Below are 27,032 nucleotides of genomic sequence, written 5' to 3'. Positions count from 1 at the left end.
TTCCTGTGTCTTATTCTTTCAACCTTGTTAATCACTTTTCATTTACGTTAGAGACAAAAGAAAAAAACCTGCTTTAGAAAGTTCTATTTTATCTTTTCTGATTTCTGTTTCATTAAAAACAACTTAACTCTACACTATAAACATAGGTAAAAATCAAAATACATTCTAGCAATTGGCGTTCTGTCTTCCTGCTGACACAACCACAAGGGAGAGGATATTATAACACTAAGCCAATTTGGCCTAGGGTTATATGACTCTTCAACACGACGAGACAAGGCCTTCACCATTATCTTTACGATGGCTAAAAGCCAACTCCCGTGACTGGTTTGCTACCTGTCACAACACACACGCATTCGCCCAGTTACGGATAAACAAACATCTTCACAGCCATTATATATTGCCTCACATTTAGATAAACCTGATTCGATAGAGAGTCTTTCTGTAGTAAACACATTTTACATAACAACGTATATTATCTTGTTTACTAATCCTTAAACGTGTCCACGTAGATTTTTCACTGCATTTACATATATATCAATAGGTGTGTGTGTGTGTGTGTGTGTGTGTGTGTGTGTGTGAACGTGGGAGAAAAGTCTATACTTTCCCAGGTCGTTCAAACATTCTGGAGGCCTGACATTGTTATATAACCTTACGAAGTGAAGAGGATCATTTTGACTGAATTGATAATCTCTTGAGGAAGATGGTTGCGAGGAGACGACAGAGAGCAACTCCGAGGTCTCCTCGCAACCACCAAGTACCTGGTCACTGAGTGGGGAAAATAGGTAGTTGGCCTAGCTATTTCCACTTAATGTTGGCTGCAGGAATTCCCCGGCACTTTTCAATGAAAGTAGACGCTTGCAACTCTGAGTACCAAGAAAGGAAAGGAAAGCAGTTGCTTGCAGATTGGGGTGAGACCACGGGAAGAATCTCTAGTTAGTTCTGGAACAGACGAAAGCATTTGGATTCTGATGTTTCAGACGGAATGGGCAAATGGTATCGCGAGTAGAAAAATAACTAATACAAGAATGTTTGATATGAACAACGGAATGGAATTCTGCAGGTTGATCATGATCATCTGTAGCTTGAAAAAAATGCTCGCTGCCTCACTACTTACAGGCGGTATTGCAACAATTTGAGGTTGTGTGAATAACAGTTCGAAGAAAACAGCTCTGTATTGATGTAAGAAGCCAGATAACTCAATTAGGGGATTCAACAGCTTGACTTGCACTCGATCAGACGTTTTCACTATGACACTGTCTTCAGGCTGACCAAGTTCCGTTGGTATGTCTCACACATGTGAAATCATCAATGTTAAAAAATGAGTCACTTGGGGGATTAAGAACGAAAAGGCTCTTCCTTATATTACACTGTTTTGCCGAAAAGCGACGTTGGAACTCTGAACAAGTCCAATCCAAAACGGGAAAATACAGGCAGAATCTCCATTCCTGTTGGTAAGCTTCCAGCGACTTTACTGAAAACTAAATATTCAATCTGTAGCAATTTGTTTCAATTGATTTGGCTTCTTCCAATCAGCTGTTTCTCCTCAATAAGAACCGATTAATTGATTGCTGATTTATTGATTGTCACATACCTTCGTCGTCCTACGTATTTGTTTCACTCGACGTCAAGATTCTCAATACAGTTACATAGGAATTCGTGGAGGCGCAATGGCCCAGTGGTTAGGGCAGCGGACTCGCGGTCATAGGATCGTGGCATTCTAGGGCCCTCCATTATCTGCTTCCTGACGATAGGGCTATGTCATGATATCAAACCCATTATTTCTTGCAAACTATCTTTACCCACCATGTTCATGTACCGATTGGAAGATCTGTTATTGTGCTGCTTAATCGTATGACAGGATAAAACGGAGTAATGGTTCCTATTTTCACAAATCTGCCTAGTACGAACTTCGTTGATCATGGATAGCACAGACATATTCCTTTCTCAAAGTTATGGTAGAACATCCATACAGTAGTGACTGTGACATGAAATTAGGACCCTTGTGAACTGCCAAAACGGCTTTTTGTCCACCGGCATACTTCCGATCGTAAAAGCCTGTCTTAGTGAATAGCTTCTCATATACTGTTTTTGATTGGTTCAGAAAATGTCGGCCACAAAAACAATATATTATATTTTCTGAGATGCTGTACTTTACCTATGGATGTAATTTATTAAACATTGGATTGAAACTTCGAACGAAGCCAATGAGTGTGGAAATTTTCTAAGCTGTGGTTGAGATGGTTCATGTCTGCGATATGGGTTCTCCGAATCTGTTGCGCGGTAATGAAAGACGTCTCTTCAAGAGAAAAGTTTAACAATTCTTTACTAAAGTGAAGTTTGGTTACTTGCCTTTCGGTTTCTGTCACAGCACGATCACCATCGTCACTGCTCACACGTTCTGAATCTGTTGAATCAAGTTTCCATTGAATCTATAAACATTATCAAAATATTAAAATTCTGCAAAATCTGACATTTTAAGGACCTTTGGATTTAAAGACTGCTCAACATCTTCCATCGCTGCAGCAAGCCTTTTGTAACAAATTGTTCCAAATCCAATCTATATATATATATATATATATATATATATATATATATGCCAAGTGGTTAGGGCAGCGGACTCGCGGTCGTAGTATCGCGGTTTCGATTCCCAGACTGGGCGTTGTGAGTGTTTATTGAGCGAAAACATCTAAAGCTCCACGAGGCTCCGGCAGGGTGTGGTGGCGATCCCTGCTGTACTCTTTCGTCACAACTTTCTCTCACTCTTTCTTCTGTTGGCCTGCTCGCTTAGCCAGCGGGGTGGCGTCATTTGAAGGCTATAACAATGCGAAGCGCATTGTGACCAGCGATGTATAGCAACATTTGATAGCCTGGTTAATCTATATATATAATAAATGGCAAGTTTGTGTGTTTGTGAATTTGTTACTTTAACTTCTCCGAGACTATCCAACAGACAATGATGAAACTTGACACGTGTGTGTGGGGGGGGGCTTATGCCCATGCGATCACTTACGCACTTGGAATTTTTTAAAAATCGATTCTTAATCAGCATCGATTTTTCAAAAATCGTGAAAATTTCGGTATTTTTCGCACTAGCCATCATGGCATCAAAAACGTTTCATGGGTATAAACAGACAGTTTATTAACAGTAATCTATTTAGCATTTGCTAATTCTTCATTTCAATGCGAATTGTTTTGATTTGCTAAAACTTATTTCAATTCGTTGTTTTAATTCCACAGCGTTTCTGGTTTTGATTAAGTAAGAGCATTTTATTTCTCAAGCAAAATTTAGGCATTTTGCACACTAGCCGTCATAACATTAATTTGACGAAATCTGCCCCAAAGCGTAAAATTTCGCCATTTTACGCATATGCACAAAAATGATGATGACGCGGGTTCGTTGGCAGACTGCTAATTTTTTTCGTCAAATTGGTCCTACCCAATAATATAGATTTTAAATTTTTGAATGATGTTTCATCGCTATAAACAGACCTCTTTTTAACGGTAATTTATTACCGAATACCTCAGCTAGTATATGTATGTGTGTGTGTATGTGTGTATGTATGTATGTGTATGTATGTATATTTGTCTGTGTGTGTGTGCGTGTATGTGTGTGTGTGAGGCCCAATTGCCCAGTGTTTAGGGCAGCGGACTCGCGGTCGTAGGGTAGCAGTTTCGATTCCCAAACCGGGCGTTGTGAGTGTTTATTGAGCAAAAACATCTAAAGCTCCACGAGGCTCCGGCAGGGGGTGGCTGTGATCCCTGCTGTACTCTTTCACCACAACTTACTCTCACTCTTTCTTCTGTTGGCCTGCTCGCTTAGTCAGCGGGGTGGCGTCATTGAAGGCTAAAACAATGCGAAGCGCATTGTGACCAGCGATGTGTAGCAACATCTGATGGCCTGGTCGATCACGTGATATATATATATATATATGTATGTATATATATATATATATATATATATACATACATACATACACACATACACACACACACACACACACACACACACAAACTTTTGATCACAATAAACGAATTGCAGAATACTCATCGTTTACGACAGGAAAGTCCACCCAGTTGGATGTGAATCAAGAAACAACAGGTTGTTTATAAATGTCTTTGTTTTAAGAAAAGTACAAAAGGTTAGATAACACAGGAGTTTGACACATTAAGAAATTTAAGAGAGCTATATCGCAACTAAAAATAAGCATCATTATCACCTTTATACTAGTAAATAAAATATTTTTACAATGAGGTAATTTTATTTTCCTATCTCAAAACGCTTTTGTTTAACTCAGTCAAAAAAAAGCAACTTTATTGTGCGTGAAAGATTGCGGAGAGGCCATAACAAAAATAAAATCACTGAGTTGGACTTCGAATGACCTCAGCATGTTCAACGGATGATCCAAACGGGCAGAGCTACGTAGGGGGGAAAATAATAGACAAAAGCTACACCAAATAATAGCAGTACACACAGATATATGTACGAGCTAAGTTTTGGGGTGTTTTTTTCTTTCCAGGACCTCATGAAAGAGAACGTATTCATTGAGTCAAAAATAATCTGTCTCGAGTTTTTACTGTGAATCTTTTCCTCTTCTATTAACATTCGACACACGTAGTCTCTGCGTAGTAAGGAAGAATTTCCCACCACTTTATCACTTTACTTGGCAAGCATATCGGGAGCCCTCCTGCCTCTCCTTTGGTGACCACCTCATCCCATCTGCCTCTGGAATCCAACAGTGATCCACTTGGTCCTGCTCTATTCGCATTGGGTACTGATGATGTTACCAAGTTAATAACTATGCTTTGATTACAATAATTAGGAATGTAATTTACCTCCATCACTAACCTTCCCCCACCTCTCCTTATTCACCCCCACCACTCCCGTTACAGCTATCCTACCTGCATCGCCTCCTGCACCCCACCCGAATCTCACCACCAGAGTTAATGTCCTTCACTTAGCTACCCCTAGCGCCATTCTCCTCGCCCCCCCCCCCCCCGTCTGAATTCCAATTCTTATACTGACCCCACTGATACTGCCAGGTCACCGCGAAGTTGTGACGTACAGACTAAGTCCATGAGTGGAACCCTCAGGAGTAACCGTGTAGGGGATTATATTGCCATTCTGTCAGTGATGGAAATAGAGAGGGTATGCAGGGATATGACTTCCTCCTAGTTTTCATCTAACGTAAACGGGTAGCTTATAATGTCTAATCCTACTCTCAGTCTCTGAGACCTTAATTCCAGGATTAAAACCTATAGAGGCCCTAAGCACTTGAAAGATTTTAAAGCTACTCTACTATACGAGTATGTAAAACTAATACAAATAATAACTAACGTTTTGTACACCAGTATAATTGTTTCTTTCTGTTGGCCTACCCTGTATAAAACGCAATTCTTTCGAGAAAAAAAAAAGGTCTCAAAAAAAAAAAAAGGTCTCAAAAAAAAAAAGGTCTCAAAAAAAAAAAAGGTCTCAAAAAAAAAAAGGTCTCAAAAAATAAAAAGGTCTCAAAAAATAAAAAGGTCTCAAAAAATAAAAAGGTCTCAAAAAGAAAAAATCTTCCTGCTCCTATATACGAACTCAGGACAATATTTCATACTCTAATGCATTAAAAACCTTTTCTTTTTCTGAATATGATCTACTGAAATTAGGATGTATCTAATATGCCTGTGCATCTTTTATGCCATGAGGCCCCCTCCCTCAAAATTTCGGGCCTTGTGCCTAGAGTAGAAAAAAAATGTTTTAAGAAACCCCGGGAAAATATAGATTTAACCCAATGACAGTTCCATATTCACCAATCCACACATTTCCTCACCTACAATATAACTAAACTGGCATTCCGTCGGTTGCTATGACGTCGTTTCAGTTGATCCAATCAACTGCTCGTGAAATTAACGTGCAAATGACTGAGCACTGCATCGTACTCTTAACGTGGTTGTTAGGGAGATTCAGTGTGACAGAATGTGACGAGGCTGGCTCTTCGAAATACAGGTACAATTCAGTTTTTGTCAGCTAAGTGAACTGGTGCATCGTGAAATAGTATCTTGCTCAAGGACAGAACGCGCTGACGGGAATCGAACTCATGACCTTGCGATCTTGAGCCGAATACCCTAACCAATAAGCAACTCGCCTTCACACCTTCAATATCACACACGCACGCACATGAATCTTATTTGTTTATTGCCCACAGGGGGCTAAATATACAGGGGACAAACAAGGACAGACATAGGTATTAAGTCGATTACATCGACCCCAGTACGTAACTGGTACTTAATTTATCCACCCCGAAAGGCTGAAAGTCAAAGTCGACCTCGGCGGAATTTGAACTCAGAACGTAGCGACAGACGAAATACTGCTAAGCGTTTCGCCCGGCGTGCTAAAGTTTCTGCCAGCTCGCCGCCATCACGCACGCACATGAATCGCTAATCTAAAACAAGACAGCCTCTTTTAAGCGCGAGCTCATCAAAAATGCAGCAACCACCCTTTATCTAACCCACAACTCACTAAAGATATTATTACCGAGCCGACCTAATCAGTGCTGTCTATCTCTCTCTATTTATCTACCCGCTCATTATTAACACACTAGCATTTATATATATATAGAGTAGTCTGTAACATATGAGGCCGAAAATCAAGTTAACCTTTTCTCCTCCCTTCGAATATATTAATATGCAATGAATTACACATTGTAGTAATGTAGGAACACTCCTTCCTTCTCTATAATAACCAAACACGCTCGCAGAGAATGAGAATGTATCAAAAGGCTTTCGTTCGTTTAAGCCAGTGTTTCTCAACCGTTTATTCCCTGTGGACCCTTTTGATTTATATTTGGCTCTACTGAACCCCTATAACCACTCGATGTTAAAAAAAAATTCCGTTATACTTTTATAATTAGGAGTGGCTGTGTGGTAGGTAGCTTGTTTACCAACCACATGGTTCCGGGTTCAGTCCCACTGCGTGGCACCTTGGGCAAGTGTCTTCTACTATAGCCTCGGGCCGACCAAAGCCTTGTGAGTGGATTTGGTAGACGGAAATTGAAAGAAGCCCGTCGTATATATGTATATATATTCGTGTGTGTGTTTGTGTGTCTGTGTTTGTCCCCCTAGCATTGCTTGACAACCGATGCTGGTGTGTTTATGTCCCCGTTACTTAGCGGTTCGGCAAAAGAGACCGATAGAATAAGTACTGGGCTTACAAAAGAATAAGTCCCGGTGTCGAGTTGCTCGACTAAAGGTGGTGCTCCAGCATGGCCGCAGTCAAATGATTGAAACAAGTAAAAGAGTAAAGAGTAAATATTAGGAATTGTATTTTTGAAAATGCTAAAATATTTTTTCTTTACTACCCACAAGGGGCTAAACATAAAGAAGACCAACAAGGACAGACAAACGGATGAAGTCGATTATATCGACCCCAGTGCGTAACTGGTACTTAATTTATCGACCCCGAAAGGATGAAAGGCAAAGTCGACCTCGGCAGAATTTGAACTCAGACCGTAACGGCAGACGAAATACCGCTAAGCATTTCGCCCGGCGTGCTAACGTTTCTGCCAGCTCGTCGCCTATATTAAAAGTAGACCCTGGCGGCATTTGAACTCAGAATGTAAAAGCAGGTGAAATGCCGCTCAAGCATTTTGCCCAGCATGCTAAAGATTCTGCCAGCTCGCCGCCTCCAAAATGCTAAAATATTTTGTCTGCAGCAGAAGTTTAACTAATTTACTGCACGTCTACCTTAGCAACAAAATCATGTGAACCCCGCTTACTGGTTCTCAAGCGATGATTTATCAGAGTCGTTAGCGCTCTGGGGTCAAATCCCGCCCAGCCAACTATGCCTTTCATTATTTCGGGGATGATAAGTAAAGAACAAGTTGAGTCGTTTCTTAATTACCGACAGGTAATATTTATCCTCACTTAAACATGGATGTTCTGTTGGAATAAACTATACTGCGGTTGTTACCATGAAGGAAACTCTCATATTTGCTTTTGGTGCAAAATGCTGTCTTACTTATATCACTAGCAAGGAGATAAATCTCCGCCATCCTCAGCACCAAGACCACCAGATCACGTGATTTCGACCTTCCTTGGTCTTGTCAATGATGGACGCTCGACCACTAGAAATAGCTGCGATTCATCTCCCCGCTGGTGATGGAAGATACCAGTTGTGTTCAAACCTGGCAAGGGTTTGAACACATGCCAGCACCTGTAAGAAAAATAAACTACACAATTTCGCATCAAGAATGAGTGTCAGCTTTCGTATGACCATTAACTCTACTGAGTTCATTTGCCTTTTGACAGGCTTTGTTTTTCATCCTGTATTGTGTCCAACTAAAACTCCTCTCATTACTAAGCAGGGTTTGGTAGGGCTGCAGGTCTAGGCACCAACAGCCAGATCATGCGACAGGTTTTACTGGGTTACATGTTACCAGTAGCACAAATAGTGACCTTACATATATATATATATATATATATATATATATATATATATATAGATATATATATATATATATATATATATATATATACATACATGCACAAGAAATTAGCATGAGAACTTAACGTAATGACTGAATAAATTAATTCAGAGATGTCGCCGCGCTTACCAAAGATTAAATCGAATCAAAATTCCTGGTAAACAATATCTTTTAATTCCCTGCTGTCCACCTTTTTCCTTTCGGCAAAGCTTTTAGGGTTAATACATACAAAAAGCCTTTATGCACATAGGAAATTAGAAGAATTTTTGTCTCTCTCTTCGGAATTCATCTCGTTTCTTCCGGGTTTGAAATAAAGTAGATAGTTTCTGAAGTAACTTTATGATGGACGGCCATATTGATACTCTTTCAACATGTTGCTGTTGCCTTTCAACCCATCCGTGTATCTTTTCTACACCGATTATCTTAACTACATTATTCCCCCAATGTTATCTCATATATAGCTTAGCTGATGGACATAACTGCATATGAAATATTTCATGCCATTTGTTCAATTTCCTTACAACTCATTTATTAGTACAATGTCACTGAGAAGAGTATAATGTTATTCATCATTCCAGTTTCTAGTTACAGTGAATGCCAATTGAGTTTAATGTGATAAAACCCTAAACCAAATGCACTTTATCATTATCGTATTAATTCAAACGTTCTAAATATTTCCGCGTACAAAATAGGAGAGAGAAAAGCATTAGCTTCTATGTTTAATGGCGAGACAATGTCCACTGTGATTTCGAATAATGATATAAGTGACCTCATGAAAAAGGATATCCGATACTCCTTCATATACGGAAATCATGTTTATATTACAAGACAAAATGTCGAGTCCGTTTTGTTTCTCTTCTCTTTAGCAACAATCTGTACATACCACACCTCGATCAAAACTCTTTTTCCGGCAATGAACATCCATAAGTATACTTATAATCATTTATCGCTTTTGCACAACCTCGAGTTTTAGGAAAGTCACATTGTCTTGTCATTACAGTTTATTTGCGCAGTAGGATTGTACTAGTGTGGTAGAAAAGTTCTGATACTTTCTCACGATGTTCGCTGATATATTTCTGGAGGTTTCGGTAAGATTCTATGTTCAATTCATTTGGTTTTTCTTTTCCTTTTTAACGAATTATCTAATGAGGTTCATGTGTTCCCATTATACCATCAATCAAAGTGTGGTACATGAACACAAATGTAATAATTATATTTTCTATTCAGCAATAATAAGCTAGTTCTTCCATTTAGAAGTGTTAAATTTCAATACATTTAAGTGTTAAATTTCAAAAGACGATTACACTACAAATTTCAAGTTTTGAAGACGTTTGGATTACGATTACCAAACATACGGATGTACTCTTGGTACTCCCCTATTATTACAGCGACACTAGGTGACCTGGTGTCATTCACAAAATATTTCCATCATTCTCAGTGATTCTGTTTCAAGCACAAACATATTACATTAGATCCATATAACGATTCTTTTTACGTTGATACAGAACCATTTTAATAAATTTACGGACATAATCTTTTGCCCGGTTCAACACCACTACTTTTGGTCCGTGGGTGTCTTAAGTGGAGCCCCTCTCCGTAGCAATCATTCGGACCATATCTCCGGTTTTGTCCTCTCTCACTCGTTTCGGAGGTCCTGCCGAAAGCTCATGGGCACTGCCCTTCCTTCTGTGTGACTAAGTCGTAGAAATATTACAAATATACTACTTAAATTTAATTATACAATGTAGGATTGTCATATGGTATGTACTCGCGATTATACGAAACCATATCAACATATTTTACTTCTGATCACGAAAACGTTGAAAAAAGAAAAGAAACGGAATAAGCTTATGCTATAAAAATAATTTTGTGAAGTAGTATTTATTTAAGAGAGGATGTAAGATAATGTAGGATAGGCTTTGGAGGGTATGGCGTAAGCTAAAAACAAAATTAGCTTGAATAAGAGAAAAAGCATTGATGACTGCGATAGAAATTCGAGACAACTTGCTTTCTGGTAGTGTGGAGGTTGCGCGCGTGACTGAGTGTGAGAAGAAAGTATATATTACGAAGAAACGCGTGTGTGTACGTACACAAACACGCAGGCGCGCGTATTCTGGATTTCATTTTTTTTTTCTCGTACATGTAATTTGTGTCTGTTTAGTTTTAAAAATATGAACATGTATTCTTCATACAATTCTAAATTAATCCCTTCCATTTAAAATAATGTACGTGTGTGTGTGTATGTGTGTACGTATGTATGTGTGTACGTATGTGTGTGTGTACGTATGTGTGTGTGTACGTATGTGTGTGTGTACGTACGTATGTGTGTGTGTACGTACGTATGTGTGTGTGTACGTACGTATGTGTGTGTGTACGTACGTATGTGTGTGTGTACGTACGTATGTGTGTGTGTACGTGCGAACGTGTGTGTGTGTGTACGAACGTGTGTGTGTGTGTGTACGTACGTACGTGTGTGTGTACGTACGTGTGTGTGTACGTACGTGTGTGTGTACGTACGTACGTATGTGTGTGTGTGTACGTACGTACGTACGTATGTGTGTGTGTATGCGTGTATGTACGTACGTACGTGTATGTATGTACGTACGTACGTGTATGTATGTACGTACGTACGTGTATGTATGTACGTACGTACGTGTATGTATGTACGTACGTATGTACGTGTGTGTGTGAGCCAGGATTCATGCAAACTACATCAGGTAGTGGGACCCTGGGGCCCTGCTTTCAGTGTTTTAGGAATGTGGAACCACCTCTTAGACACTATTGTTCCCAGGTCTTCTCTGTGTGTATGTATGTAAGTACGTGTGTGTGTGTATGTATGTATGTACGTGTGTGTGTGTGTAAATACTTGTGTGTGTGTAAGTACGTATGTGTGTGTGTGTAAGTACGTATGTGTGTGTGTGTGCAAGTACGTGTGTGTGTGTGCGTGTGTGCAAGTACGTGTGTGTGCGTGTGTGCAAGTACGTATGTGTGCGTGTGTGCAAGTACGTATGTGTGCGTGTGTGCAAGTACGTATGTGTGCGTGTGTGCAAGTACGTATGTGTGCGTGTGTGCAAGTACGTATGTGTGCGTGTGTGCAAGTACGTATGTGTGCGTGTGTGCAAGTACGTATGTGTGCGTGTGTGCAAGTACGTATGTGTGCGTGTGTGCAAGTACGTATGTGTGTGTGTGTGCAAGTACGTATGTGTGTGTGTGTATGTGCGTGCAAGTACGTATGTGTGTGTGTGTATGTGCGTGTAAGTACGTATGTGTGTGTGTGTGTGTGTATGTGCGTGTAAGTACGTATGTGTGTGTGTGTGTGTATATATGTGTGTGTGTATGTATGTATGTATGTATGTAAGTACGTACGTACGTGTGTGTGTATGTATGTATGTATGTATGTAAGTACGCACGTACGTGTGTGTGTGTGTATGTATGTATGTAAGTACGTACGTGTGTGTGTGTATGTATGTATGTATGTATGTATGTAAATACGTACGTGTGTGTGTGTATATGTATGCAAGTACGTGTGTGTGTGTGTGTGTGTATGTAAGTACGTGTGTGTGTGTGTGTGTGTGTGCGTGTAAGTACGTGTGTGTGTGTTCAGTGTGTGAAAGAATCTATGTTTTATTTATGTCAACAAATGTAGAAATAAATACACGAAGTTGGAAAATAGTAAAAAGTGAAAATGAGCTGAAGCAAAGGATGAAAATTACGTGATCTGACCGAGATATTTGTTCTTGTTTTTAATTTCATTGGACAGAAAATGTTTTAGGTCGTTTAAGCGCGAGTGAAACTTGCCAATAAGTGAAAACACACAATAATAATAATAATAATAATAATAATGCTATTACAAAAGTATGTTTTTGATGGTTACAACGAACAAAAACAAGTAGCAACTACTTCATAAGTGGCATATAAACAAAAAAACGGCAACACGAAGTCACTCTCTTAATTGGCTCAATTTAATTAATAATAGAATGATTGAAAATGGGTTATTATTGATGTTGAATATAATAATCATATTTTGATGCGTTAAATACTAATGTGGTGGACTTGTACTTTGGTAATTTACCAAAATCAAAAGAATCAATTTAAATAAATTACTGCAAGCATTCTGTTTTTTTATATGTTTTTCTCAATTTTTGATCCACCAAGGCAATGTACATTTTGTACTAAAAATAGTCCTACAAGCTGCCTGCATCTAGTTTTTGCGGTCAAGCTAACCTTCAGTTTTGTATTTACCAGTGCTTGTATGAAGCATTGCAGATGCTGGTGAAATGTTAACTGTTATTTTGAGAACGAGAACACTTTAAACCATTTAAAGGTTCACGAACGATGGGTATTTTTGTATATTTATATTATTTTTCTCCTGGTTAATTCGTTGTTTTCGGTGATTTACAGCGAAACAAGCGAATCAGATATCAGATTTTGCCGGACGAAAGAATTCGACGGTTCGTCTCTGTAAATAGCTGTTATAGTAGTTATAACTCAGGGCACTATATACTTTAGGAAGACAAAGTCAACAGTATCTTTCTCAATGCTGCAACGACCCGAATGAGTTTTGGATTAACCACCAGCTGCTTTCGAAAATATCAACATTGTGTGTGTGTGTGTGAGAGAGAGACACACACACACAGTCAGACATCTGCTTACACACACACACACACACACACACACACACACACACACACACACACACACCACACACACACACACACAGTAAAAAAAACAGGCACTCATATTACGTACTGCGTAACTAAATAGATATATTATTATTAATTATTATTATTAATATTAATATTGAATGAGAGAGCAGTGCATGCCATCAAAGTGACACTCGGGTAAAATATACGAAGCCCAGTATACCCATCGTGACTACCCGTCTGATAAGGGTACACCAGGCACATGCATCACAACCATATGTGCGCGACACGGTGATCTCATATCAAGATAAACAACGCATGACCTTGCAGGTGGGGCCCAGTTAGAATTTTCTTCTGGTCGAGTAACCCATCCCACTCAAAAGGTCTCTGAATAAGGGTTGTTTAAGGATGTTGAACGAAACACCCATGTTTCCTGAGGTGAATTATTGAAACCCCAAAGAATCCCTCTCAACACATGGCTATGATGCTCCCCCACTACTTTTGCTCGTGATCAGAGATGCAATTATCGTCAACCACTAAGGGACATGCTCAACTGGTTAAGGTCTAACAACTGACAAGCAAATCTGTGGTATTGAGCAGAATATTTGCTGTAGCCCATCTTTTATACCAAGACAAAACAATGTACATGATAGTACTTCCAATAAGTTAAGACCAGAAGCCACGAGAGCCACTGCCTGGTACTGCATCAGGGCATTTTATTATTATTATTATTATTATTATTATTATTATTATTATTATTATACCAAATTACCAATTGGTTTCACACCAAAACTTTAGAATCAACTCCGGCAATCTTCACAAATGGCTGAAAGGAATAGTATGCGAAGATATATATATATATGTATATATATATATGACGATGTTGGTTCTCCGTCGTTCGCATGAACACTCACTTGCTCGATCAAGTGAATAACCTGCTCCTGAATTAACGTGTAACTACGTTAGTATTCTACGGACACATGTACCCTCAACGTAATTCTCCGGCAAAATCAGCGTGATACAGTGTATAGCAAGGCTGTACCACCCGACAAACTTCTTTACATATTCCGTTCATCCAATTTCGCTTACAAGATATGGGTCTACTCGAGGCTATAGGAAATGACATTTGCCCAAGATACCACGCAATGGCATTAACCTTTATCTTGGTTGCGAAGCGAACTGTTTAAACATTCAGCCATACTGCGCATATATATCAAGTTGAGTCAAAAGTTTTCTGTTCCTATTTCAAAGTTAATTAACAATTCAAACAAACTACACACGTAAAGCATTTATTCATCAAAATATATATCCCTTCATATACCATTGTCTGTAGCCATCATGGTGCCATGAATTCAATTCCACTTTTATACTATTTAGATGGTTTGGAGGCAAAACACTTCCTGCCCTCGTTTTCAACCTCATCCATATTGTTGAACCCCCGTCCCAGCAGGAAATGAGTCATGGCTCGGGAAAGGTAATAATCTGATGGTGCAAGGTTTGGATTGCAGGCAGGGTAAGGCAGCACTTTCAGCCCTTCGAGCTTGTGTTCGATCACATTCGCAGTGTCTGTTAGAGCTTTGTCATGCTGCATGAGTGCATGTCTTCGATTGACCAATGCCGGGTGGCGGACTTTCAAAGCATCATGTATTTGCTGCAGTTGTTGAACATAAAGGTTAGCGTTCACATCATAACCATCGGAGTTCCACCATACACCCAACATGACCTTCTGTTCAAACCATCCCCATTTGACAAAATCTTTTGGAACCTGGCCTGAACGAAGCCGCTGATTTCTCTTAGGATTTTTCTCATCCTCGATTATAATTCGACACCAAAAAAGAGGATCTTGCCAGCAGTTGTTTGCAGAAGTTCATTTGTTGTTGAGCCTGGTTATTGAGCCTGATCAATTCACGAAGAGCTTCTCGACAGCATCTGCTCATAAGGCCGAACTTATAGAGATGTCGATTAATGGTGCTTTGTGAAGAACCAAGTTCTGCCGACAGTGCACGAGTCTTTGTGATTAGTTATTGTTAATCTATTTTAAGCAAGGCCTCATCTTCCACAACAGAAGGTCTTTCTGACCTTGTTTTGTCTTCGAGGCTGGTGTCATCTTCCTTGAAACACCTGAATCAGTTTTATGCCACATGTTCGTTGTCAGTCCCTGGCCCTTCCACATCATTAATTTCTTCAGCTGCTACCCTTGCATTCACTCCTTTTCTCCACATGTAGCGTGATATGGTTCTAATTGCAATTTATTCACCACTCATTATCAGAGTTGTAAAATAAAAAATAAGCAATTCAATAACGATTGGACAAGCATCAAATTAATAATATAACCGGGAGATATAAGTTGCCAAAAAATTATTTTGAAATAATAGCATGAAATTCAATATCAAACAAAATTTCTCACGAAGATATACATGTCATAAAAATATATGAAACATGACAGTTTAAAAATTTGTTAATTAATGCATCTTATGATCGTTTCACGAAAATATTGTCGTTATAACGGAGTCCATTGTTGATACACATTGATAGACAATACTTCCGCTCGTCAGAGATGGAGAAGATAACATTTTTATTATATATCGAATGTTGTTTTAAAATTAGAAAAATATATAAGAAAGTATTTTCGAAAATATATTAAAATTTACTGGTTTAGACAATTTTCATGGATTACCAAGATGAGTTTAACAAGGAGATATATACAAATTCGAAATTTTCCCACCAAATTCTATCTACATATATCAAATCCAGTCATGGATTAATGAGATGAAATTACCAAGGATATAAATACAAACTTTAAATGTTATTACCAAAGTCGACCTGCATAAATCTAAACCAGTAAATTTTAATATATTTTCAAAAATACTGTCTCACATATTTTTCTAATTTTAAAACAACATTCGATATATTATAAAAAAATTTATCTTCTCCATCTCTGACGAGCGGAAGTATTGTCTATCAATGTGTATCAACAATGGACTCCGTTATAATGACAATATTTTTCATGAAACGATCGTAAGATGCATTAATTAATCAATTTTTAAGCTGTCCTGTTTCATATATCTATATATATAAAACTGTAGTTGTGTGAGTGTCTGTCCCCTTCGATTTAGATTCCTAACTCCTCCCACGTTTTGCGGTGCAGTTTAACCAAATTCGGGTATATTATAGTCGTGATTCATATCGAGCCCGTCTGAGTATTAGCGCGCGTCTACGATGAGTCTACGATTTTAAAAATAATTTAACATCATTTTTTATTCCATTTTAATGCATAATTTTTCGTGTGTCGATGGCGGCGGAGTTGGCGTCCATAGTCACACCTGCACCTGTTTGCTTCTGCCCCTTCTTCCCTCCCTCGTGAAGCTGTGGGGAAGGGAGTGTAAGGAAATCAACGTCGTAAAGCGTTGTCAAGGAGACCAGCGTTCTTTTAGAACAACGACTTCATGGCTTGAAGACACCAAAACAAATGGCTAAGAAAGCCCGAATTGACATCTATAAGGGAAGTAACTCTCTAAAAATGCTTATATAGTTATTTCCCTTACAAACCCGAGCAACGCCGGGCGATACTGCTAGTTTTTGATACAATACTATTTTAGACATATATATCTTCGTGAGAAATTTTATTTGATATTGAAATTCATGCTAAAATTTCAAAATACAGTATATAAAATCGTTCGTATTACTGTCAAAATAATTTATAGTATTAATATTTTTGACATTTTATACAAAGAGCACTCATTATAAATTCAGTGTATAATATTCTAATAGAATATATTTAATTAATTGATATATGTATAAAATTTCGTTGCTGTTATGCAAAATTGTTGAAAGACCAAAACGTTGCTTTTTCAGAAAACGAAAAGATAGTTTCACCATTCCATGGCAAAACCGTTGTACTACACTTGGACAATTTTTGATATCTTGGCATCTGAAGCAGCTGGAGATACGATAGTTTGACCAAAAGAACTGGCTATTGCAAGCAAAAATAAATATTGAAAACAAATGCATTTGGCCAAATTTGGACATACGACAGTTTAACATAATAGCAACGAGATATATATATATATATACTTATTTATTTATTGGGTTGGCAACTAAGTTTCCGCCGTTTTTTTTTTAATTTAAGTTGTTTAAAGGTTTAATAAAAAATAACTAATTAATAATGTATTATTCACCCTTGTTGTTTACAACTTCTTAACGTTCAACAAGATTTTCAATACCTCGAAGCTATGCTATGCTTACTTTTTTGCTTAGACAGTCCGTCAAATATGATGACAGGGTCGAGCCAAGGCCCTCATCTTCCTCCGCCTCTAGCACATTGCTTCTCATGGGAGCGAACGTGGCTGACAAGACCGATGCGAGATAGGCAGATCCTGTGACACTGAGAGGGCATTAAAAGTGATTCTGAACAATAGCCACAAGAAATTAATGACGACGTCTCTTCCTCTCTTCAGGCAGTCTCCTGCGTTCGATTCCAAAGCGCTCTACTCCAGCATGACACGCCCCTCCCCCATGCCTTCCTATTAACAACCAGGGGTTTCAACTGATCGCGGGCGGGGCGACACTGCATAAAATGCGAGGCCGCTTGAGATTATCATGAAAACGAAGTTTTAGACGTCCATGAGGCTTACTTCCAATTTTGATCTTGCTGAAGAGGACCATATTTGGGAGTCGGTTACCTGGCATCCGAATTTACATGGTCCGGCCCAGCTAAAAAGACGACGAAGGATGCAGGGCTCAACGCTGTAGATCTCAGGCCTCAGGAGGATTTCAGCATGAGGCACTTTGTCCCTTCCACGTGAAACTGGGGATGCTTTGGAGCGATCTGATATGGAATGTTTCCGGTTGCCTGATCTGGTGCCGATAAAGGCATCAAACCCGTACAGGAGGATGGATACACAGGCAGCTCGATAAACGGAGATTTTTAATGCATGATTAATTCAAAACAGTGCGAATTAATCTCTTATTATAAAAGGCAGATTTTATCTGCCTCCCTTTGGGAGTTATACAAATCTACAATATAGGATTTCTTCAATTACAATTTACCTAGCATTTTTAAGAGTACAATGCATCGCGTCATGCCAGGTCCAGTTTTTAAAATTTAAACTCCAATTAAGCAAAATTTACAGAAAACTCACATTCTGGTGTGTGTGTCAAATGCTTTTCTTAGTCTGCTTTACACCACACGCAAACGCACACACACAGTGGGCAACGAAAAAAATGAAAGTAAATAGCGACAGAGTGATTTGAGAAGACTAAACTGAAAGTATTAAACCACTACTCAAAAAATAAAAAAACACAGCAAACAGAAAAAATAAATACATAACCATTTACTCCTCACACAATTTCTTCAATTACAATTTACCTAAGATTTTTCAGAGTACTTTCAGAGAAAACTCAAAAATTTTTTATTAACATATCACTCCGAAAGCATTGATGTACATGTGTGCGTGCGTGAGTGTGTGTGTGTCATTCTCACACACATGCATACACATACAACTACATACACATACAACTACATACAAACACGTGTGTGTTTGTTATTAGTAAAAAAAGGCGCCAAAACTCAACTCACTTATCATTCCAAACAATTTGCAAAGACACACGGACGGAGAAAAGGTAAATTGGTTTTTATTTTACTCTGTATATATTTTATTATATAATATTATATATAGATATATGTATATATAATTGCAGTATGAAACAGTGTTTATGTATAAACAGACGACACTTATATATATTACCAAGCCGCCCGAATTTACCTATTCATATTTAAATGAGAATATCAGAGCAAATCTCTTTAGTACATTCGTGAAAACACGTATTATACTTCGTAAACACTTCAACTACAGTTTTGTACAAAAATCAAAGTGTAATTTAATTCCGTGAATTATGGGAGATTTTTTCCGAAATTTGTTCCTATTGTGTTTTCAAAAATTTGTAATTCTGACAAAAAATGGATACGAATTTCATTATATCAAGCAGCGAGTCAGAATTCGAAGGATTTTCTACTGAAGACCTTCATAAATCTAACTCTATGACTGAAAAAAAAAAGCATCTTTATATAAGAGTGAAGTTGTGTGTCTGTCTCCTACGATTTAGATTCCTAACTACTCCCACATTTTGCGGTGCAGTTTAACCAAAACCGGGTATCTTATAGTCGTGATTCATATCGAGCCCTTCTGGGTATTAGCGTGCGTCTACGATGAGTCTACGATTTTAAAAAGATTTACCATCATATCTTTTCCATTTTAATGCATTTTTTCGCTTTTATATAAGGGAAGTAACTCTCTAAAAATATCTACGATGTGTCAACGATTAAAAAAAAAATTTACCTTAATTTTTTTTCAATTTTTAATGCATTTTTTTGCTATTTTTTAGCTATAACTCTCTAAAAATGCTTATATAGTTATTTCCCTTACAAACCCGAGCAACGCCGGGCGATACTGCTAGTCTCTCTATATAAAAAACGGCAAAATGTCTATGTGTGTGTCCTTTATACAAATCCACAATTTTTCCGTTAGAGGGCTTGCACTTTCTATGGTCATTCAAAACCGTCCAAAGGTGGTCGTGCACATCTTTACATTTCCCCAGTCACCCCGCAAAGCCATTAAAAAAATCAATAGCAGTGACATTTTTGTGAATTTTCTATCCAAATTCCAATCAAAATGCCCAAAACTTGATACGCCAATTGAATGCCAGCTAGATGTATGTGACTGGTCGGAGATTTGGACATTACTCGCGTGTATGTGCGCACGCATGCAGCTGTATATGCATGCACTAGCAGTGTGACCCGGCGTTGCCGGGTTATAGTGCTAGTAAGTATTAAATGTGACAGAGTAATCTGCATGCTAAAGGCTTTGAAGGTTTAGATAACAATATAGTTGATGTAGAAGCAGCGGGAACTGTACAAGGTGGTCTTTTCGTAGCTGTCTCTTTTGTTTTTTACTTAGTCATTAGACTGCGGTCATGCTGAGGCACCGTCTTGATAAGTTTAAGTCGAACAAAATGACCCCAGTACTTAATTTCTATGTGTGGTATATGTGTCGGCGAGCTGGCAGAAACGTTAGCACGCCGGGCGAAATGCGTAGCTGTATTTCGTCTGCCGCTACGTTCTGAGTTCAAATTCCGCCGAGGTCGACTTTGCCTTTCATCCTTTCGGAGTCGATAAATTAAGTACCAGTTACGCACTGGAGTCGATATAATCGACTTAATCCGTTTGCCTGTCCTTGTTTGTCCTCTCTGTGTTTAGCCCCTTGTGGGTAGTAAAGAAATATGTATTTATTCTATCAGTTTGTTTTGCCGAACCGCTGTATTGCGAAGACGTAAACAAACCAACACCGATTGTCAAAGGCTTAGAGACAGATATATACACTCATGGCGGGATTCCACACAGTTTCCACCTCCCAATTTCACTCGCAATGCTATAGCAGAGACACTTGCTCAAGATACTGCACAACGGGACTGAACCAGAAACCATGTGGCTGGAAAGGGAGCTTCTTAACCACACAGCCATGCCAACACCTGTAAGAAAAATAAACCACTTAATTATTCTAAAGCAACTGATACGCTTTTTAATGGTACTGCGTAATAAAGCTCTCGCGCTCAAAGACACTACTGTGTCAGATGATAAATCATTGGGCTCTCACCTGAAACCTGGACTATAAATACCCTGAGTACGGCCGACATTAGAGTGCTTCTTATATATTTTAGACGTCACTGCTGTTTCATTCATAATCATTTCGAACTGCCTCGCCAAGCAGACCTCCCAATTCATTGGCAAAGTTCCACACATCAACGCAAGCAACAACCACTCACCCACATATACGTTGTTTATTCCTCTGTTTCTGTTCTATATCTTCTACTAAACGATTTCTACTTCAGTGAACTAACTACCTACCACCCTCATCAAAAACATTGTATCCATCCGATTAAACACCTTTCTGCTTTGTCATCCTTAATGTTTCACTCCCAAACTGCTCAAGCCTTCTTACACGCTACAAGAACATTTTCATTGCCCACGTATTTTTTCTTTACATTCATCAACCTACAGGCATTCAAGGTGAACATAATCCACATCAACCCCACCCTTCTGGGAGTGCCCTGCAAAGGCGATAAATGCTGTTTGTCTTCCTCAAACTAAATAATAATAAATTTAATACCGCATGCTCGTAGTACAGCCGTGGTTGGCTAGTCATCTGTTCGAAACAACCAAAGAAGCGTTAAGCACAATTCTTTTTATATCTCTCCACACCCATATTCTATCGAGTTCCGTGAAGCAGTAACCCCAACATGACTCGACAGAAGTCGTGAAAATGTTGTACTGGTAAAACACATGGAGGAAATTACTTCCCGCCACCAACTAGGAAACGTTCGCTTTTTCTTTTTCGCACAAAGTTTATTCAAGAGCAAAAGCGTAATCCTAGAAGAGATTTGTTTTTAAGCTGCAAAATATGAAGTATTAATAACAAGGATAAGGAGTGAATGTTGAACATTAAGAGCAATTTTGTGGCAATGTACCAAACTGTAAGGTTGCAGTAGTTTCACTTAACTCATTATTATCAACTAAATAATACACTGTTTGGTACTTATTTTATCTTTACTACTGGAGTTGGAATGAAAAGCAAACCCTTCATTGTGGGATTTTAACTTGGAACATAAAAAAAAAGAGGTAAATTAAGGAATTGTATTAAAAAAATTTTTATATTTTATGTATGAAAGAAGTATAACCAATTTGATGCGCATAAATTTTAACAACAAAATCTTCCATGAACCCCAAGGGTCATATGTACTTGGATTGAGAACAGTTGGTTTCGAGGATGGAAAGAGATTTTCAATTCAACAGATCAGATTTTAAAAACAATTTAGGGAAATTACGTGTCATGACAAAGACTGATAAGCAACAATTTTAAAAGTTAATAGGCGCGGAAGTGGCTGTGTGGGAAGTAGCTTGCTAACGAACCACATGGTTCCGGGTTCAGTTCCACTGCGTGACACCTTGGGCAAGTGTCTTCTACTGTAGCCTCTGGCCGACCAAACCGAAATATTTGGGTTGGTCAAAAAGTCAGCTCGGTTTTTGTAGACACTAAACTGCAAGCACTCAGATAAATGTCTAACTTCAGTCTGTCTCTTGCGAGTGTGCACCCGTTATATACTTGACGCTTCAACGTAATTCGACGCGAACTTGCAATGAGACGGGTTTATTTTGTGTGTGTGGGATTAATCTGGAAATGGAGAACCAAAACAAGTATAATCGACACATCATCATTATTTTACTTTTTAAAAGAATGGGCAAGAAAGCGGCGAAAACCTGCGGAAGATATTCCGTGTGCGAGGAGGATACTTATTTCTTTATTACCCACAAGGGGCTAAACATAGAGGGGACAAACAAGGACAGACCAAGGGGTTAAGTCGATTACATCGACCCCAGTGCGTAACTGGTACTTAATTTATCGCCCCTAAAAAGGATGAAAGGCAAAGTCTACCTCGGCGGAATTTGAACACAGAACGTAGTGGCAGACGAAATACGTATTTCTTTACTACCCACAAGGGGCTAAACACAGAGGGGACAAACAAGGACAGACAAACGGATTAAGTCGATTATATCGACCCCAGTGCGGAACTGGTACTTATTTAATCGACCCCGAAAGGATGTAAGGCAAAGTCGACCTCGGCGGAATTTGAACTCAGAACGTAGCGGCAGACGAAATACGGCTACGCATTTCGCCCGGCTTGCTAACGTTTCTGCCAGCTCGCCGCCTCCTGTGTGAGGAAGATACTGTTGTGGAACATGTGTGCCACATGTGATTTTCAAGATTTCTATCGAGAAATTTCGGTTGCAGATGCATCTCACTCTGGCCAGTCAACAGAGATAAACTGCGACAGAATGAAGGAGTTTGTCGAAACTAATGTCTGTTATACGACCAGGATGTGACGGTCGATCCAAGACACTCATCATTCTCTGCCTCTGGCACATTGCTTCTCATGGGAGCGAACGTGACCGATGCGAGATAGGAGGGTCCTGTGGCGTTAACTCCATGAAATAAAGCATATATTCTCCAAATATCCAAAACCCAGAATTGAAAACCATTTGGATCTACTTGATCACATCAACAAGCTTGATGTTTGGGTTCCATGTCAATTGAATGAGGCTAACTTCGCCCGACGGATTTCCGTCTCCGATTCGTCGCAGAAACGTGAAGAAAACGATCCTCTTTTATGTGAATGATGACAGGTGACGAAAAATGGATTTGTCTACAACAATGTGAAACGCAGACGATCACGAGGGGAGCGCGGTGAACCACCTCAAACAATCATCAAAACAGGACGTCTCCCAAAGAAGGTCATGCTTTCAATTTAGTAGGATTGGAAGGGTATTTATTGTTTTTTACGAGCTTCTTCTCACGGATTGGGCCATCAATTCGGATGTGTACCGTGACCAGCTGGACAAATTAAAACGTAACGATCCACCAGAAGCATCCAACACTTATTAATCATGAGGGAATTGTCTTTCATCACAACAATGCCTGACCGGACACGTCTTTGTAAACATGGCAGAAGTTATTGGGGCCTGACTCTTTCTCTTTTACTTGTTTCAGTCATTTGACAGCAGCCATGCTGGAGCACCGCCTTTAGTCGAGCAAATTGATCCCAGGACTTATTCTTTGGAAGCCTAGTACTTCGCTAAGTTACGGGGACGTAAACACACCAGCATCGGTTGTCAAGCGATGTTGGAGGGACAAACACAGACACAAACATATACACACACATATATACATATATACGGCGGGCTTCTTTCAGTTTCCGTCTACCAAATCTACTCACAAGGCTTTGGTCGGCTTGAGGCTATAGTAGAAGACACTTGCCCAAGTTGCCACGCAGTGGAAATGAGTGCAGAACCATGTGGTTGGTAAGCAAGCTACTAACCACACAGCCACGTCTGAGCTGAGTTTTGTCTCACCCTCCATATTCACCTGACCTTGCGCCTTCAGATTTCCACTTATTTCGGTCTTTTCAAAATTCATTGAATGGACAGACCTTCAACTCTAAAGAGGATGTAAAAATTCACCTGAAAGAATTTTTTCGCCAGTAAGGACAGGTAATTCTTTGAGCATGAAATAATGGATCTGCACACAAAATGGCAGATGATGCTGGAAAGAAACTCATATTATTGACTAGCAGTATCGCCCGGCGTTGCTCGGGTTTGTTTCGACCCTTTAGAATTGGAATTTTTGAAAAGTAAAAATTTTGCATTATGTAGCTTGTTATTCTCTTTAAGTGAACATTTTTATGGTTGAAATACACCGAAAAATGGCGACACAGCAGTCAAAAAATCGTAAAAAATAGGGATATTCATAGAGAAAAAAAAGCACCTTTTTGATGTAAATAATTTTTGGTGTTAACATGGTCCGATTTGAATTTTATCTTCTAGGGAATTAAGAGCAGGCCTGCTTCTATCATACTCTCAATTTTGGTCAACTTACGCCACAGGGTCTCGGAGGAGATAGTGTTAGTTGAAGGCTACCAAACCTGCCATACACAGACAACTTCAGCTTTATATATAAAGAGATTGTGTTTAAAACTTGTCTTATTTTCGCTTAAAAAACTGAACTTTTTGGCCAACCCAATATTGACATGCTTAAATTGCCGATCCTTGGGGAATTGGATTGACAGAATCAATAGATAATCCGATAAAATACTTTGCGGTGTTTGTTCTGGTTTTTTATATTCTTATTGCAAATCCTGCGATGTCAACTTTGCCGTTAACTCCATAAAATAAAGTACTAGCCAAGTACTGTAATCGATTTTATTGATTGCCAGCATGCAATGATGAGCAAGGTCGCCAAAAGAAATTTGGTAAACCAAAACAAGGCTGATTTGGGGTCCCGGGATGTGGATGCTTTCAAAATTTGAGGGGACTATGATATTTAGTCATAGTCCTCTCCTAGGTTCTCTAAACCCAAAACTGATGTAACGGCAGAATCTTTCTCTTATAGACCCTGGTGAGTAGCAGAGTACATAGGGGCCCAAATCACCGCCAAGTGAAGTGGTTCAATGGTTGGAGCACACTGCCATCGCATCAGTATTAAAGCACTTGATTACTGCAACTCAGTACACACATGTGCACATTCTAATAGTCACACGCACTTTGTATGTCTCTCTCCCTCCCCTCCTCTCTCTCTCTCTCCTCCCTCCTCTCTCTCTCTCCTCTCTCTCTCTCTCCCTCCTCTCTCTCTCTCCCTTCCTCCTCTCTCTCTATCCCTCCCTCCTCTCTCTCTCTCTATCCCTACCCTCCTCTCTTTATCTCCCTCCCCTTCTCCCCCTCTCACTGTCTGTCTGTCTGTCTCTCCCTCCCTTCTTCCCCTCCTCTCTCTCCTCCCTCCTTCTTTCCCCCTCCTCTCTCTCCTCCCTCCTTCTTTCCCCCTCCTCTCTCTCCTCCCTCCTTCTTTCCCCCTCCTCTCTCTATCCCTCCCTTTCCTCCTTTCTCTTATCCCATCTTTCCTTCTCTCTCCCTTCTCCCCCGTGTAACTCTGTCTCTCTCTCTCTCTCTAAAAGCGAACCTTTCTTTAAAAAAAGTATACCGCAACAGAAATCCAATATCAACGACGAACGTCATCAAATAAATGCTTTAAAGAAACAAGTGATTAGGTTTCAAATATGAGCATTAATAGCTCTGTTTTGTTTAACGTAAAATATGAAATTGAATAAAATTTATTTAGCAAACCTAATATTGTTTGAATCAATAAAATAACTCCACCAAACTTTCTGGTGGGGGCTATGAAACAAGAAATATAACATATTAACTTTCAAAAAGAATCCGTAGCCAAGCGAGTCTTAAACTAATAAATTTTGAGGACACTAAGCATTTATTAGAGCCCTGATTTTTTTCCCACACGTTAAAAGTAGCTACAATAAATGCTTATATAGAAAAACAAAAGGATCTTTTCACTTTGACCGGCAGATTTTTTTAAATAATTTCTATGTAACTAAAAAGTTTTAAACTTCGTTAAACAACAAATATGTTACAAACTACAGAATTTTCTCAAGAAAGCCAAGAGAAAAAGATGTTTTATAAACACATTCTACCAGTATATGAAGTCTAAAAATTTTTTAGTTACATAGAAATTATTTTAAAAATCTGCCAGTCAAAGTGAAAAGGTCCAAACTAAATGATTATAATGTAATTAATCAATTATCACAAAATATGTTTCAAATAAATCGCATATTACTTTCTTTCACGTAACGATATTTTCATTAAAAAAAAGAAAGTCAAACTAAAATGTGATTATTCTTAGTGCAAAAACAAAAATCAAAGCTTGTATTAGTATGAAAACCATTAATCATTTCTCTATCTGTTCTATCGTCCAGCTAAAATATAATTTCTAAAATGGGAATGAAATCTGAAATTTTAAGAGGAGGGGGTTATTCGATTAAATCGACATCACTACTTGACTGGTATCTATTTTATCGGCCCCGATGGGATAAATGATAATATTAGCCTCTGTAAGATTTGAACGCAGAATGTCGAGCTACAGAACATATATCATAGATAGCGACACTCTAACGATTCAACCAATCCACCTGGTATCTATTTTATCGGCCCCGATGGGATAAATGATAAAATTAGCCTCTGTAAGATTTGAACGCGGAATGTCAAGCTACAGAACATATATCATAGATAGCAACACTCTAACGATTCAACCAAACCACCTGGTATCTATTTTAACGGCCCCGATGGGATAAATGATAAAATTAGCCTCTGTAAGATTTGAACGCGGAATGTCGAGCTACAGAACATATAAATCATAGATAGCGACACTCTAACGATTCAACCAATCCACCACCACCCCCGATAAAGTTCTCGCGATGAGATAACTTTCGTATTGTAGTCGATTACTTCATTCGCTTTTGAGATGAGTCA

General features: G+C 38.9%; 1 protein-coding gene across 3 annotated transcripts in view; it reads left to right on the top strand.

Annotated features, from left to right (window-relative positions):
- Positions 1–9,379: 9,379 nt before the first annotated feature.
- The window catches only part of LOC115212410 (retinoic acid receptor gamma-like), an 88,570-nt gene continuing 70,917 nt past the window's right edge, over positions 9,380–27,032 (top strand). The window contains exon 1 of one of the 3 annotated variants that reach the window (XM_029781311.2): positions 9,380–9,553. In XM_029781311.2, the coding sequence (XP_029637171.1) occupies positions 9,524–9,553 (30 nt within the window). In that variant the 5' untranslated portion in view covers positions 9,380–9,523. Of the gene's footprint in view, positions 9,554–27,006 lie in introns of those variants that run through there. The other 2 variants (XM_036503205.1, XM_029781312.2) reach the window with 2 other exon arrangements.

The sequence above is a fragment of the Octopus sinensis genome, linkage group LG5 (genome assembly GCF_006345805.1).
Source record: "Octopus sinensis linkage group LG5, ASM634580v1, whole genome shotgun sequence".
NCBI classification, from domain to species: domain Eukaryota; kingdom Metazoa; phylum Mollusca; class Cephalopoda; order Octopoda; family Octopodidae; genus Octopus; species Octopus sinensis.
Note: the sequence above shows the minus strand (reverse complement) of the source record. Positions and strands in the feature narration are given on the sequence as shown.